General features: G+C 32.8%; 1 protein-coding gene across 1 annotated transcript in view; it reads left to right on the top strand.

The window, feature by feature from the left end:
* Window positions 1-5,171, top strand: part of LOC119837253 (fibroin light chain-like) — an 8,128-nt gene extending 2,957 nt beyond the window's left edge. Inside the window, exons 2-7 of the mRNA XM_038362770.1 lie at window positions 613-704; window positions 1,344-1,539; window positions 1,928-2,071; window positions 3,691-3,788; window positions 4,262-4,406; window positions 4,921-5,171. Coding sequence (XP_038218698.1) covers window positions 613-704; window positions 1,344-1,539; window positions 1,928-2,071; window positions 3,691-3,788; window positions 4,262-4,406; window positions 4,921-5,016 — 771 coding nt within the window. The 3' untranslated portion in view covers window positions 5,017-5,171. The remainder of the gene's footprint in view (window positions 1-612; window positions 705-1,343; window positions 1,540-1,927; window positions 2,072-3,690; window positions 3,789-4,261; window positions 4,407-4,920) is intronic.
* Window positions 5,172-14,069: the final 8,898 nt, after the last annotated feature.

Genomic DNA, 14,069 nt, shown 5'->3' with positions numbered 1-14,069 from the left:
AGATTCGAAATTCAAATGTAATATTTTTTTATAATTAAGTGTAACAGTATTTATGGCCAGACTAAGTATAGTATTATAGCATGTTTTAATTATAAACTGGTTTAATAACAGCTTCAATATTAATTGCAATAGTATATTTATTACTAAAAGGAATTGTTACGATCTCAAATGGTTATAGCATTCCACAAAATCCATGTCTGGATGTAATATTCCGGACAAAATATATGCAAAAAATATTAAAAAAATTCTGAGTTTTGAGCAAATCTAACGCGTTTTTATACAGGGTGCATATTATGCGTTATATCCAGGTCTATATCGATATTACAAAGTGTCCACAAAAGCTAATGATGATTACCTAATATATGAGCTTTTATTTGATCTCATATATATTTATATAAGTAGGTATAAAAGGAGGTTTTACCACTTGTAACTCAAGAACGGCTGGCTGGATTTTAATAATTTTGAGTTCGTTGGATAGGTCTCCGCTTGGAGAAGGATAAAAGATGATTAAAATCTGATAAAACTATAAATATAACATTACCTGGGTGGAGATGGGTTGATCTAGTACAATTAAAACCTAAGCTTCAAATCAATCATTTTAACTGGTTTCAGAGCGCATTCGCCGCCCCTTCCATAGCTGGAGTAACTTTCTACTCCACCAACGAACTGTCCTCCGCACCCGACAATGGAAACGCTGTTAACAGGTGACTTAAAAAGTGTTTATTATTGCAGAAATCGAAGCATCGAGAAGAGCGGGGTCACGTGGGTTTTCAGCGATTTTCATGCTAACATGTGTTTTAGAAATAAACGTTTTTGAATATGCCTAATAATATATAGACCGCAGAGCTTTTCGGCCGCAATTACCTGTGTATATACATAATAAAATACAGAAGAATTTAATGAACCAATAAATTTTTATATGCTTTATTAGCTTTTTCTGTTTGTCTTCCTTATTTCAACATATATGTTTTATTTATTTTTTAGATGTACCAAGGTGAGTGTTCACCAAATTCGAGATTTTTTCTACCCAAAAGATACTGATGAGATACATACATATTTAATGATTATAAAATTAATTTAATAGTTCGGCATCGGCTTATATCTATTGTAATGTAATTAATAATAACAATCACTACATAGTATAAAACAAAGTCGCTTTTTCTGTCCCTATGTATGCTTAAATCTTTACTACGCGATGAATTTTGATGGGGTTTTTTTTTTATAGATAGTTTGATTCAAGAAGAAGGTTTATATGTATGAAAATAGCTTTTAAACTGCTCCGAATTAATGCGTGCGACGCTAGAATAACAATATAATAATAATTTCTCTCATTTCCAACACAGTTATGTCATCACCGGACCCTTCGAGTACCTAGATGGCGCTGACATGCCTCTCTACGCTCAAATGTTGATCCAGATCCTTGCTGACCTTGGCAACAGCGCTGACTCTGTCAGCCAGTCATCAGCCCTCATCCAGGCTGTTGCTGCTCTGGGAGAACTCGCTAATGGCATCCCTGGGGACTCCTGTGAAGCTGCTGGAGTGAGTTTTCGTGACATTTAATACAGCTGTAAGGGATTTTGGTCAAAATCTCATAAGCGAAGAAGGTTGTCAGTTTAATATACATTGTATATACATACAATTCGATAGAATTCAGTGCTGTTCGGGTATTGAAGTCTGACAGTATACCTGAGTCTTTGCCGATTGCCATGCATATTATTATTTAAGTTAATGTAATTGAAAGGTTCTTGTGTTGTAGGAAAGCATGTTTTCTAATTTTTTTTCTTTTCTTTTAATATAAACATAAAGGTATTGTAATATTACAAATTATCAAAAAAAAAATGTTTTTTAAAAAATGTTTACTAAAAACAAAATATGTCTCTCTTAGGTTACCTACGTAATATTTGTCTAATGTTTCAATAAATTCCAGCTTATCAACGCCTTCGCTTACGCTTCAAGCTCAGGCAACAACGCCGGCCTCATCCCAGCTTTGGTAAACTTCGTGGAACGTCTTTCCAACCACATCGACACTATCTCCCAATTGATCGTCAACCCTAACGCCGTCCGTTACTCCGTGAGTAAACTAATTCTTTTGTATGTCATCCCTTAATGATTGCAACGCTTCTTAAAAAGCAATGTAAAAACAAATCACAACTCATATCAGTTTAATATTTGATAGAACAATGAAAGAACAAACCATTTCTTTATTTTGCTATTGTTTACAATAGGAAATATATTAAAACGAATAATTATTTCTTACATAAATTTACTTCAACCCACTCAAAAGCGAAAAACAAGTTAATGTAATTAATATAAGCGAATGCGTAAAATCATGATATGACGTCATATGTAGGATGGAATTAAAATTGCCTTTGTCAAATTTTGAAAAGATAAAACAAAAGTTCTGACGTCTCTATTACTATGACTTTTACTATTATGTCATTATTTTTCCTTAAAATTTAGAAATTTTATCAAGACCATTTACAGAGGTCTTTAATATAATAATCACTGTCGATATTTCGAATGAAAACTAGGGGTCTGATATTCCTGTAATATTAGCGCATTCAAACAACAAACACTTATCAGATTTATATAAGCAGTAAAGATAAGTGTATAAAATATTAATATCTATACAAATAAATAAAAAAAGAAAAAGCAGTGGTGGGTCAGTGGTAAGAACCTCGGACTTCAAAATTGATAAGTCGGGGTTCGAGACCGAGCGAGCGTGAAGGAAGTAAATTGATTTTTCAATTTATATGCAATGTGGATAACATCACTACTGCTTAAAACGGTGAAGGAAAACATCGTGAGGAAACCGGCATGTCCTAGAATCAAAAGTTCGACGACATGTGACATCTGCCAACCCGCACTTAGCCAGCGTGGCGGATTATGGCCTGAACCCTCAAAGGAGGCCCGTGTCCCAGCAGTGGGAACATATATGGTTGATGATCATGATGATACAAATAAATCTTTTTGTGACTTCGTTAATAATATATGACATAGCAACCCTTTCACAAAATTATATCAACGTTTTAAACATAACAAAACTCTCAATTCATTTGACTGTATTCGCATCAAAACAGTCATCGAGATCCCACATGAACTAAAACTGCACCGCTTCCACAACATTCCCCATAAATTCCATACAAATTAACAACAAATTCCCCGGTGGTACATTGTATCAGAAATAGGACGGAACATGACGCGCACAAATCACAATACACTGTATAGAATGCATCTATCATCTCCATTGGGATCCGGAGGTTATTGTTATAAATGGATGTGAATAATTGATTGTCCCACGTAATGGATGAAGAAGCCTTTCACAATAGATGCAATATTGTCATAGGTTCTAGCGATCGTGCACGTGATAAATATACGTTTTAATAGCGCTGTTATTTTGTATTTTATACGCTATTACATCTCTTTTAGTTGATTATAAGGTGAAGTTACTATTAAAATGAACCATAGCTATGAATTATAGACTTTAGTAAGTGAAGTGGTCATAAATGTATGAGGTAATTTATCATTTGTTCTTTATATTGTTAAAGAAGTAAAGGTTAAATTTACCGTTATAAGGCTTGTTAGTGTGACCGTCGGTGATGAAAGCTGAATAATAAGGTCTAGATATCAGCGTGTGCGGTGCATGTAGGTTCATACATTTCAGCTGTTATTTAATTATAATGAATTCAGGTCGGTCCTCGCGGAAGCTGCCTCGGAGGAGGTAGAACTTACCAATTCGAAGAGACATGGGATGCTATCATGAACAGTGCCTCACCAGCTCAAAGCGCGTGAGTTAATTTTTATATTATTTCCTCAAAATCTATGCTTTTGGCATTTACGTTCCCCTTTTCTTATAAAGTGCCTTCCTATTTAATATATTTTAAAACACATTTTCATTCGTAATTAAGTTATGATTAATTCAATTTTCACAGATAAGTGGACAATTCTTAGTCTCCACTCCTACTTCATCTAGTTGTGTTCTAAGAAACAAACAAGATATACAAAATCTGTGCAAAATTCAACTTTTTTGAAAAAATAAAATATTTTGTGTGATGTGGGACAGTTACCGAGAGATTTCCAGGACAGAAACTATTCTATTTCCTTTCTCAGATCAACAACTATGAAAAAATCTTTGTAACAAATTTCAACGAAATCGATTCAGTGGTATAAGCGTGAAGAAGGGACAAACGGTAGCAGGGATTTATTCTACTTATTAACAAGTTTATTATAAAATATATAAATATTTTTGTTTTCTGCGTAGCCTCCTGAACGAAGAGTACTGTGTGGCCAGACGCATGTACAAGGCGTTCAACGTTCGCAGCAACAACCTCGCCGCCGCCATCACCGCGGCCAACATCCCCTACGTCACTCAGCTGTCGCAGTTAGCTGCACCCCAGCTGAGTCAGGTACGTGTTTTTCTTTTATGTGAGCTGGTGGTTCGCCTGATGGTAGGCGATCACACCGCCCATGAACCTTCACAGAGGCACTGCCTATGGCCTATGCGAACACGCTTCCCGCTTTTCTAGTCTGACTCGTTTGTTTAACAAACACAAAACAATGAGGTCGCATATAATATACAGGTATAATAGACAAAAAAATGATGATAAAATAAACGCTTATATGTATACTAGCTGTATACCACGGCTCCGCCCGGGCAATTTATCGTAATTGATATAATATAAGTTGGATCTTATTATTTTATAGGATTGTTTTATAAGTTGAATCAAATTGCACATGGTGTGTAAATTTGATTAAATTCGGTTGAAAAGTTTAGGAGTCCATCACGGACTTACAATGTGACACGAAAAATATATTTATTTTGCAAAAAAATGTGTAACAGCATTTAAATTTTAGGTTGTCTAATAATAGACTTTTATTTTATCTCAAAATGTCTTACTCATATCACTGATTTTTTTTCAGTTCTTGCGCTTAGTAGCCAACGGAAATAACCCCACCAGTGCTGCTGCAGCAACCAAGGTCAGCCTTCTCCAAGGACTCTCCAAGATTCAATACTAAACCCTCCCTATAATTTTCATATATATCATGTATAAAGATACAGTCATCTATATCTTTATGAAATTCTGTATATAACACTGATGAATCGAAAAAATTATTATTTATGTATTTGTTAATAAAATTACACAAATAATGTATAGTATTGTAAATATAAGTATATAACACAGATTTGGCTTTTATTCTTGACTCTGATTTATAATAAAGATGTATCTGAATGTGCATTATTTTTCTTTATAATGATTTACAGTCAAATGTTTCGATCGGAACTCGGTGATATTGTATTCTGATATATTTAAAACCGTACTTTCTTTAACTTTCTTTAACGATACTGAGGGATTCAAGATAAAATAGTATAAAAAAAACATTACAAAGATAAAGAACTTACAACCATATATAAAGATACTGCATCAAGTGATCATTATCCCTTCAATAAATAAAGAAAACCAGCCAAAACAGCTTTCCTAAGTTTCGCTGAATTAACTGGAGTTAAGTGCATATTTTCGCGCTACTAAACAGTACAAGATGCCTGTGTAAACAATTCGCGGTATTCTCAATATTGTGAAATCCGAGCATCAGTTTCAGGCAATTTCTACCAGGCGCGAGAATTCTTCACTCCCGAGTCTTTAGAATATAGCGGCTATATTGCCGGGAGGAGCGAGTCACTTTTCATTTAATTGAAGTATGGAACGAGACTATTATATATTATATATTATTTATTAATGTATTATTCAGTATAAGTACTCTTATTTCAATATTAACAAACATGCATTGGTGCACAACATAAATAGAATAGTATAATTTGTTATTTTATATTAGCTAAACTCCGGACAGCAGAACAAAGGAGTAAGCCGTTTATTATTATGCTATAAAGTTATCGAGCTATTTTAAATTATTGAATTATTCAACTCATTATGTGTTTTTGTTTTTGTTAATTTAGTTTAGTTTTTGTTAGTTTTTGTTAATTTAACAAAAAATGTGTGTATAAATCGCTCCCTCCATCGCCAGCAGCGTGTACGCAGCACACAAGTTTTGAGCACAGATCAGTAATAGGGTTAAGATTCAGCGAAGCGTGTAATACAAGATCACAAAGAACGTATTGTGGTCCATTTTGATAGTCAACTTTACCGTAGTCGACTCCAACTCTCCGTGCATGCTTTTCGTTTTATGGCTAATTAAATCTTAAGTGTAGGATGCCGATACCAAAATTTTATCTCCTTTTATATCTCTAGGGCATTTTTCCTTCATTTCACTATTTTCCTTTTAGATTTTCTCATAAACTTATTTTGCGTATTATCTTTGACAACTTTAACCTTCTCATTTCATATAGGATTTATGCGTAAGTGAATAAACGAAATCTTAATTAATTCCTGACAAATAGTCAGTGTTATAATCAAATCTATAATTATGAGAGGAAAGGAAACCTAATTTGAATATTTTGAGGGATTTTTTTTAGAAGAAAATGAATATTTTGAAGCAGTTCGTTATTGTTTTTATAACAGTGCATAATATTTAAGTGACCATAAAATTGAAATGAAACCTTAATTAATGTAAGACCGTGTACTCGAAAGCTACAGACTAAACTAAAAAACTCGGTCAAAATGACTGTTGATTGTTGTAGATTTTCACAGGCTTTTTAAAAATTGTAAACACTAGAGTTACAATAGTAAATAACAAAAAATATTTGGCGCCGCGGCCAAATGGTAGCAGATGTAAGCTCCAGCTATTATTTTTTCGACGGCATTGCAAATTGGTGCAAACTCATTGTGGTTACATGTTTTTGTGAAAAAACTAAAAGTAATAGGCATTTTACAGGCTTTTGTGGCATTTGCAGACCGTTAATTCGGTTTTAATACTGTAAAAAATGTAAACTCAATGGTCATATAATACAGCGTATTGTTTTTTTAATAGATAATGCACTGATGTTTTCCAGATAGAATGTTTATACGTAGGTAAAAACAAAGGTAAAACAAAACTCACAAATTCAATCAAACAAATATTATAAATTTACCACATTATAGACAATCAATAAAATTTCGATAATCTTCCGACGTTTTAAATGCAAAATGCATTCGTTTCTCCATGATCATACTTTTCGTGCGGAATCCAAGCACTTCAAAAAGCTTTCAAACAACATAGTAGGAACAACACGTCAAAATACAGCAGAAGTTATTCCAACTCGGAAGGTAAACAATGTACTCGCAAATACAGTCATGTAGTGGACGCGTCGTCATGCATTAGTAACTCGCTCTGCCTACAATGTAAGCGAGACTACGTAAACCTCTTTCTTTGAAGCAGGTTCTAACCTTTTGCTCCGTTACGATTGAAAAGTTTACTTTGCGTTTTCGTATATTGTTAGAAAAAAAAGGATTCATAGCGTTATTGATAATATTCAATCTAATTGCCCTTAAACATTAATTTTAAAAGTCATCTTAATAAGTTGCCATTGTTTTAATTTAGTTTTTTTATGATGATACGACGTTTAAGAAATTGTTGAAAAGATATGTGTGTTCCGTTTCAATGCCGAAAGGGCGGGCCTGATTTAAGAGGATCTTAGAACGAAGATAGAAACCAAGATGAGGTTGCGAATATAGATAAAATATATTACTTAACATTTCGTCTTTGAAGATTATAATTGCAATGTCATGTAATTACTAATACATTTTTATTTGCGATAGTATAAAAGTATGAAACAGTTTGACATAAACTCGATATTAAAGCAAAACACGCGGCGGATTTTACATGATATCTTGTAAACAAACCAAGGGTAAAAGAAGAGCTAGAAGACGGCTTTTAAGAAAAACAGTTCAAAGGTTAATGTATGCAAGTTTTATAGAGCAGTAAAACAAGAGGTTTCCTTTCGTATGCTTTTAAATTGTAACTTTAGATAAATCCCGACCCTTTTTTGTTGTTATGCCTTAAAGCTTTCCGAATTATTTCTATCTGATTCGTTCTGTATCTTGATGGGATCGTAAGAAGTTGTTTTAACTGACAGCACTTTATATTAAAATATGAGAGAGCTTTTTGAATTTTAACGTGATAAAATGAGAATTTTACTCAAGTCTAAAGTAAGGTATATAGCATTTTTGCTTATATGTTGTAGCAATAAGTTTTAGGCACGAATAATATAAAAAGTAGAGAAGTAACCTTCATTTATTTATTATATTATATTTTATTTCAGTTAAGTCATTAGAGATTACGTGTGAGGGTAGACCTGTAGGGCCCTGAGTTCCATACCAGTGAAGACAAACAAAAAACGTCTCGGTTACTTGTAATATTAATAAAAATAATGTAGTGATTTACCTCTTGAGGTTAATCACGTACACATATGAAATGACATTCGATCAGTGAAACAGATTTCCTTTGTCCAATACCCCACTAAAGAACTATATGTTATATGGAACAATAAGTCCAATTTGTCATAAACAATACGTACATCAAACGACGCCGTAACTAGGACGATGTTTCGTTAACAATTCAAAATATTAATCTTGAACAAGACTGCGCGCACAAGCATCACCTAAGTAAACACAATGTAAATGAAGTTGATAGAAAAATTCAGTGGGGAATTCTGTAGGTTCCTTATTATATCGTAGCTTCACTTTGCATTTCTTACGTCGGAACTATTTTATTATTTAAATTTCAAACATTGGCTATAAAAATACTAATAGATGGTAAGAACTTGTATGGATGGTGTAGTGTCGATTGGTAATTGGTATTATACCAATTTAAAACTTTTAGAAATTATACAAATAATGTATAGTTATTTTTTAGCTCCCTGTGATTGGCATGGGGAGACTCCCCGTGACCGTGCTCGCTGTAAAGTGTTCGAAACGTCGGGTTAAAAAGTCTTTAATTTCTAAATGTATAATACTCGCGTAATTAACACGACAAAATACAATTGAAAACTTCTCTATTCGATTGTGACTTCTATAAGTTTTGTTAAAAATCCTAATTACGTACATTAAATTTATTTTATTTCTATCTGGCATATTTTACCCAATGTACTTCTGCTCCATATGTTTATACATGCAACGGTTAAATTATGTTAATCGTTCATCAGTTAGCTACATTAATTTGTTACTCCACAAAACAGTATGGCGTATTCAGATCGTTAGTACTATTAAGTATTCTATGGGTTGATGTTAATATAAATTTATAACAACAATAATCAATTTGTTCTTCTATAGGTTTTAGTAAAAAATCATAAAGTTTGCTTTACTTAATGAGCTGTAAAATTTAGAGAACATTGCAAAAACTCTTCATTAAATATATAAACAAATGGAGCAATGTTGAAACCATGTGGTTGAAAGCGAGGAAGCATCAAAGGAACACTACTGCTAGCTGACAACGAACACTCTGTGAAACCAACCCAATGCATCTGAATTAAGCTGAAAGCTTCTACAATTCCTCTGTGGACCCTTAAAAAGGCTTCACTTAGCTAGCACTGTTTGAGTAGCTGATGAAAAATGCATCTTTGCACCGTTTTTATATGCAAATTATTTTCTAGAACTACATTCCATCAGTTTTCGGGTAAAGGACGAAATCAATGAATTTTCTGCAAATCTGGCAGAACGAGATTGTTTGAGTGTTGATTGAAAGAATTTAACTTCGAGTAAATATAATATTCTGTATTTTATTTAGGCAATTAATAAGATCACACATACATTGCTGGTTTGTTTGATAACAGAGATAACATAATACCATGTTTGTCATATATAAAATATATAATATATTTTGTATAAAATGATTGTTCAAAGAATTCTTGTGAATCATAAATGCTAATTACATTCTCCAAAATACACTTTTTATCTCTTTGTAATTATAATACACTATCTGCAATATACGTACTTTAAATTCATATTTAAACAGTAAACAATGTTGTAAAGTCATAAACCATTGAAGTTTTATCTAGGGTCAGTAACGTTTGTTTCAAAAAACGGTACACGTATAAAAATGAAAAAACAAAAGAGCCATTCGTAAAGTGCACATGTTCGCTTCAATTAAAAGTTTTGTTCAAAACAAATGATGCAACTGTACAAACGGCAAAGCTTTTTTAACAATATTTTATTATTAAGCCTTCGTTAAGCCTTCAAAAGTAAAACATGGCTGTGTTTGATCTCGCTTGTAAAAATTATAATTTCGACCTTTCGTAGAAACCGTTTGCATAATTTTAAAACGGATTCCGTTTTAATTTAGGAGGTTTTGTTTTGGTGTTATGCAAATTTGTGATGGCGGCTGTTTCATTAAATACATTTCGTTTCACTATTTATGTTATTTCAATTGCAAACTTAATATACATGAATTAAGTCATTTCAACTACAGTATTTCATGAAATTGCGATACTGTTTTATGTTTCATTTTATATTTTTCAGTAGCTGCTGTTATGAAAGAATTTCCTTTGTAATTTTTACTGGAGTTTTCATTGAATCTTCTTTAGTATTGTAGATTTCAAAATAAATGACTTTTACTGCGAATTATTTGTATTATATGGATTAAATACGTACGTTAAGAGGTACAACTGCACAAAGTGTTGGAGTGTTTTGAAATGCTTTCAATGCATTATAATGATAATTGACTACAGAATGATAAGAATTACTTGAATCTAGATCCTTTGATTAAAGATGTCGCGAATCGAGTGCTGTGTTGAAAAATCCTGAACATGAATAGTTCATATTATATTGTTTTGCTTTTGCACTCTCGTAATAGAGAATGTAAGATGTCTTGCAAATTTAATATCGAAGTTTAATTTTTTTAATAACTTAATGCTTGAAGTTAATTGAGGAACTGAGTGGAACAATCTTAAAATTTGATATTTGCAACAACTTAGTTTTTTAATTAAAAAAATAGGTACACGATGTCTTAATATAGTTAAAAAAAACAACGATTGTTATGTATGCCCACTATAAAATATATAATCAAATACTGTATTGGCTACATGAAACGCTGGGAACTGTAAAATAATGAAATTGTACCACTTCGTGCCAACAACGGAAGCGAATAAGGAATATCATACGAAATAAAAACGGGATAATCTCGCGTATTACAGAAAGGAATCTACGTTTATACAAATGTGAAAGATATGTTATTCCTCGCTTTCTAGTGCTTTTCCTTTGTTATATAAAAAGTTATGCTATCATTGAGTGACGCGATAGCTTACTGAGATAGCAACGAATATATTATTAGGTATATTTCATTCTATAAGTTAGTAAAAACGTGTTAAATGGAAGACTTCATAATATTTTGAATCGGAACTAATTCTCGCGTCGTCTATCAACCAATTGTTTATTATAATATTGACCTTTATTATTGAGGATCAAAGATCAAAGGGCCTGGGTAAATGGCCCCTTTCGTTAATTAATAATTGATAAATTATTTCATTGTGTATTTTAAAAAGCAAACTCCGAAATCAAGCAATTTCGCCCCAAATTGGGCGAATACTCTTTCAAATGGTAACCGCGAGGGGCCTAACCAAATACATTGTACAAAATAAAGAGAATCACAAGAATTAGTAAATCCGAATTTTGAGCTCCATAATTTCATTATTTCCTGTAATGTAAAGAAATGTTTCCGTTTTGAACCCTTTGTTGATTGCGAATGGCTAATGTGATGTATTAAATTTGTTTTTGATGAAGCAGTGTTTTTTATAGATTAATTTGGAACAATTTCTCGTTTCATTGCCCCTTTGAGATTATAGTAGAATTAAACAGTGTGTGTGTTTTTTTTAAAGCAGTGGTGGCATAGTGGTGAGAACCTCGGACTTCAAAATCGATAAGTCCGGGTTCGAGACTGGGGGAGCGGGCAGGAAATAAATTGATTTTTCAATTTATCTGCACATGTGGATAGCATCACCACTGCTTAAAACGGTGAAGGAAAACATCGTGAGGAAACCGGCATATCCAAGAATCAAAAGTTCGACGTTGTGACATCTGCCAACCCGCACTTGGCCAGCGTGGTGTATTATGGCCTGAACCCTCATAGGAGGCCTGTGTCCCAGCAGTGGGAACACAGATGGATTGATGATGATGATGATGTGTTTTTTTTAATTTTCTAATAACTCTCTGGATTTTCAAATGATTCACATGTTACGTTTTGTGTTTGATAAGAAATTGTTGTCATTTAGATGTTTTTTTTTTTTTGTAGAAAGGAATAGTTTTATCTATAAAATACGTAAAAACGAATTACTATCATTATAATAATACTCACTCGCGAGTGGATAGATACCATTTGACATAAAAAAAAAAATTCAAATCACTGCCTGAATCGAATCAGCCCTAAAAAAAGAATTTAACTAATGAACGTCGTTCGATTTTCGAATACGCTTTTCGAATTTCTTCTGCCATATTTGAACGTTATTCTAATTCCATATTCGAACCGGCCGTAGTCTGTAAAAACACGACTCACGTTAAGCCTCACGAAACTTTTTCGCGATATTTTGGTGAAATAGAATACCAGAACCATTTCTATCGTACGCCGCATACATATTTCAAAGTATTGCTTCCTTGCAGTTGCACTGTCAGCTCGTACGAGTAAATACGTAAAAATTCTCCGGCCACAGAGCTATGAAACATTTAGACTTCGCGCTGCAGCTACAGTTTTACATTTTACCAATACTGTGGCGATGGAAACGTGCGGATGCGTCATTTAAGAACAAAATATGAGATAATTATTTGTTATAAAATATGGATGTAAACGATAGAATTTGGAAAAATGATATACTGCTTTTGTGTTGTTATGTTTATTACACTATGATACAAAAAATAAAGAATAAAAGTGTACAAAAAAATATTTTTATAAGCTATTTCATGAAATTTCCATATATCACGTATATAAAATTACCTTTGTTCTTGTGTCTCTAAAGAAATAAATACTTCATATGACTGAAATTATAATATGAAAGGTAAAGGACATGTGATAAAAATAACAGCATATGTAATGTGTAGAAAAATAACAACATTACCTATAAAGGTCATGTTTTTCATTATTCTAGATATCTTGGGCCATAATCACGGTGTTTAATCATGTTTAACAAATTTACATGCAGTGGTTTGAATATAAAATTGAGAAAGTCATGTCAATTAGTTTTTATTTACACGACGAATCTTTGCGTTTACGTACTAAGTGGCTTATCAAAGTCTTACGTACAAACTTATTTTATTTTATTTTTATCTATTTGAATTTGAATTAAGTAGTAAAATCTATTTCGATACTACAATTTACAAAGTAATACGAATGAACATGTGTATAAATTAAATCTATTAAAAACATTTATTATTATTAAAAAAAAATACTTTATTGTAGCAAAACAGAAAGTAAACCTTATACAAAGTAATGACTCAATGATATATCGTACATGAGTCGGCCTTCCGCCTTATTGCTACTCAGCGATCTCTTTGTGTGAAGGAAGAAAGAATGAATTTCCTCCACCATAAAAGGAAGAACCCTCGACCAGACTACACGACTGTCCGGCCAGTAAGGTTTTAATTGAATGATGTTGGCAAGTTGTATATATCCTCTGTAGAACAAACATTTCCCTTGTGCGATGGAGAGAAACGTGTCGCTACATCTTCTAATATATAAAATTCTCGTGTCACAGTTTTCGTTGCCATACTCCTCCGAAACGGCTTGACGGATTTTGATGAAATTTTTTGTGCTTATCCGGTATCTATGAGAATCGGACAACATCTATTTTTCATCCCCCTAAATAATCAGAGTAAGGCAGAACAGCGTTTGCCGGGTGCAGCTAGTCGTATATAAAATTAATCATCATAGAATGTCCATACTAGTTCGTGTCGGGCAATTTACGCGGCTAGACCAACAAATATTTGATATCGGCATCCGTACTCGACCGATGTTGCTTACTAGCACGTTATTCCTTCATTTCTCAATATTAATAGTTCTAAACGAGATTTAGTAGTTATTGATGTCTGTCTGTTTATTAAGAATGTGTGAGGAATGGTCTATTACATGTGCCTTATTTGCGAGCTATGGAGCGAACTATGTTAGGAGTTTCTTTGTCTGATAAAATTTACGAGAGAGAGAGATCGAGATTATTC

Source organism: Zerene cesonia, chromosome 27 (genome assembly GCF_012273895.1).
Source record: "Zerene cesonia ecotype Mississippi chromosome 27, Zerene_cesonia_1.1, whole genome shotgun sequence".
Taxonomy (NCBI): Eukaryota; Metazoa; Arthropoda; class Insecta; order Lepidoptera; family Pieridae; genus Zerene; species Zerene cesonia.
The sequence above is the reverse complement of the archived record's forward strand: the minus strand, read 5'-3'. Positions and strand labels throughout refer to the sequence as shown.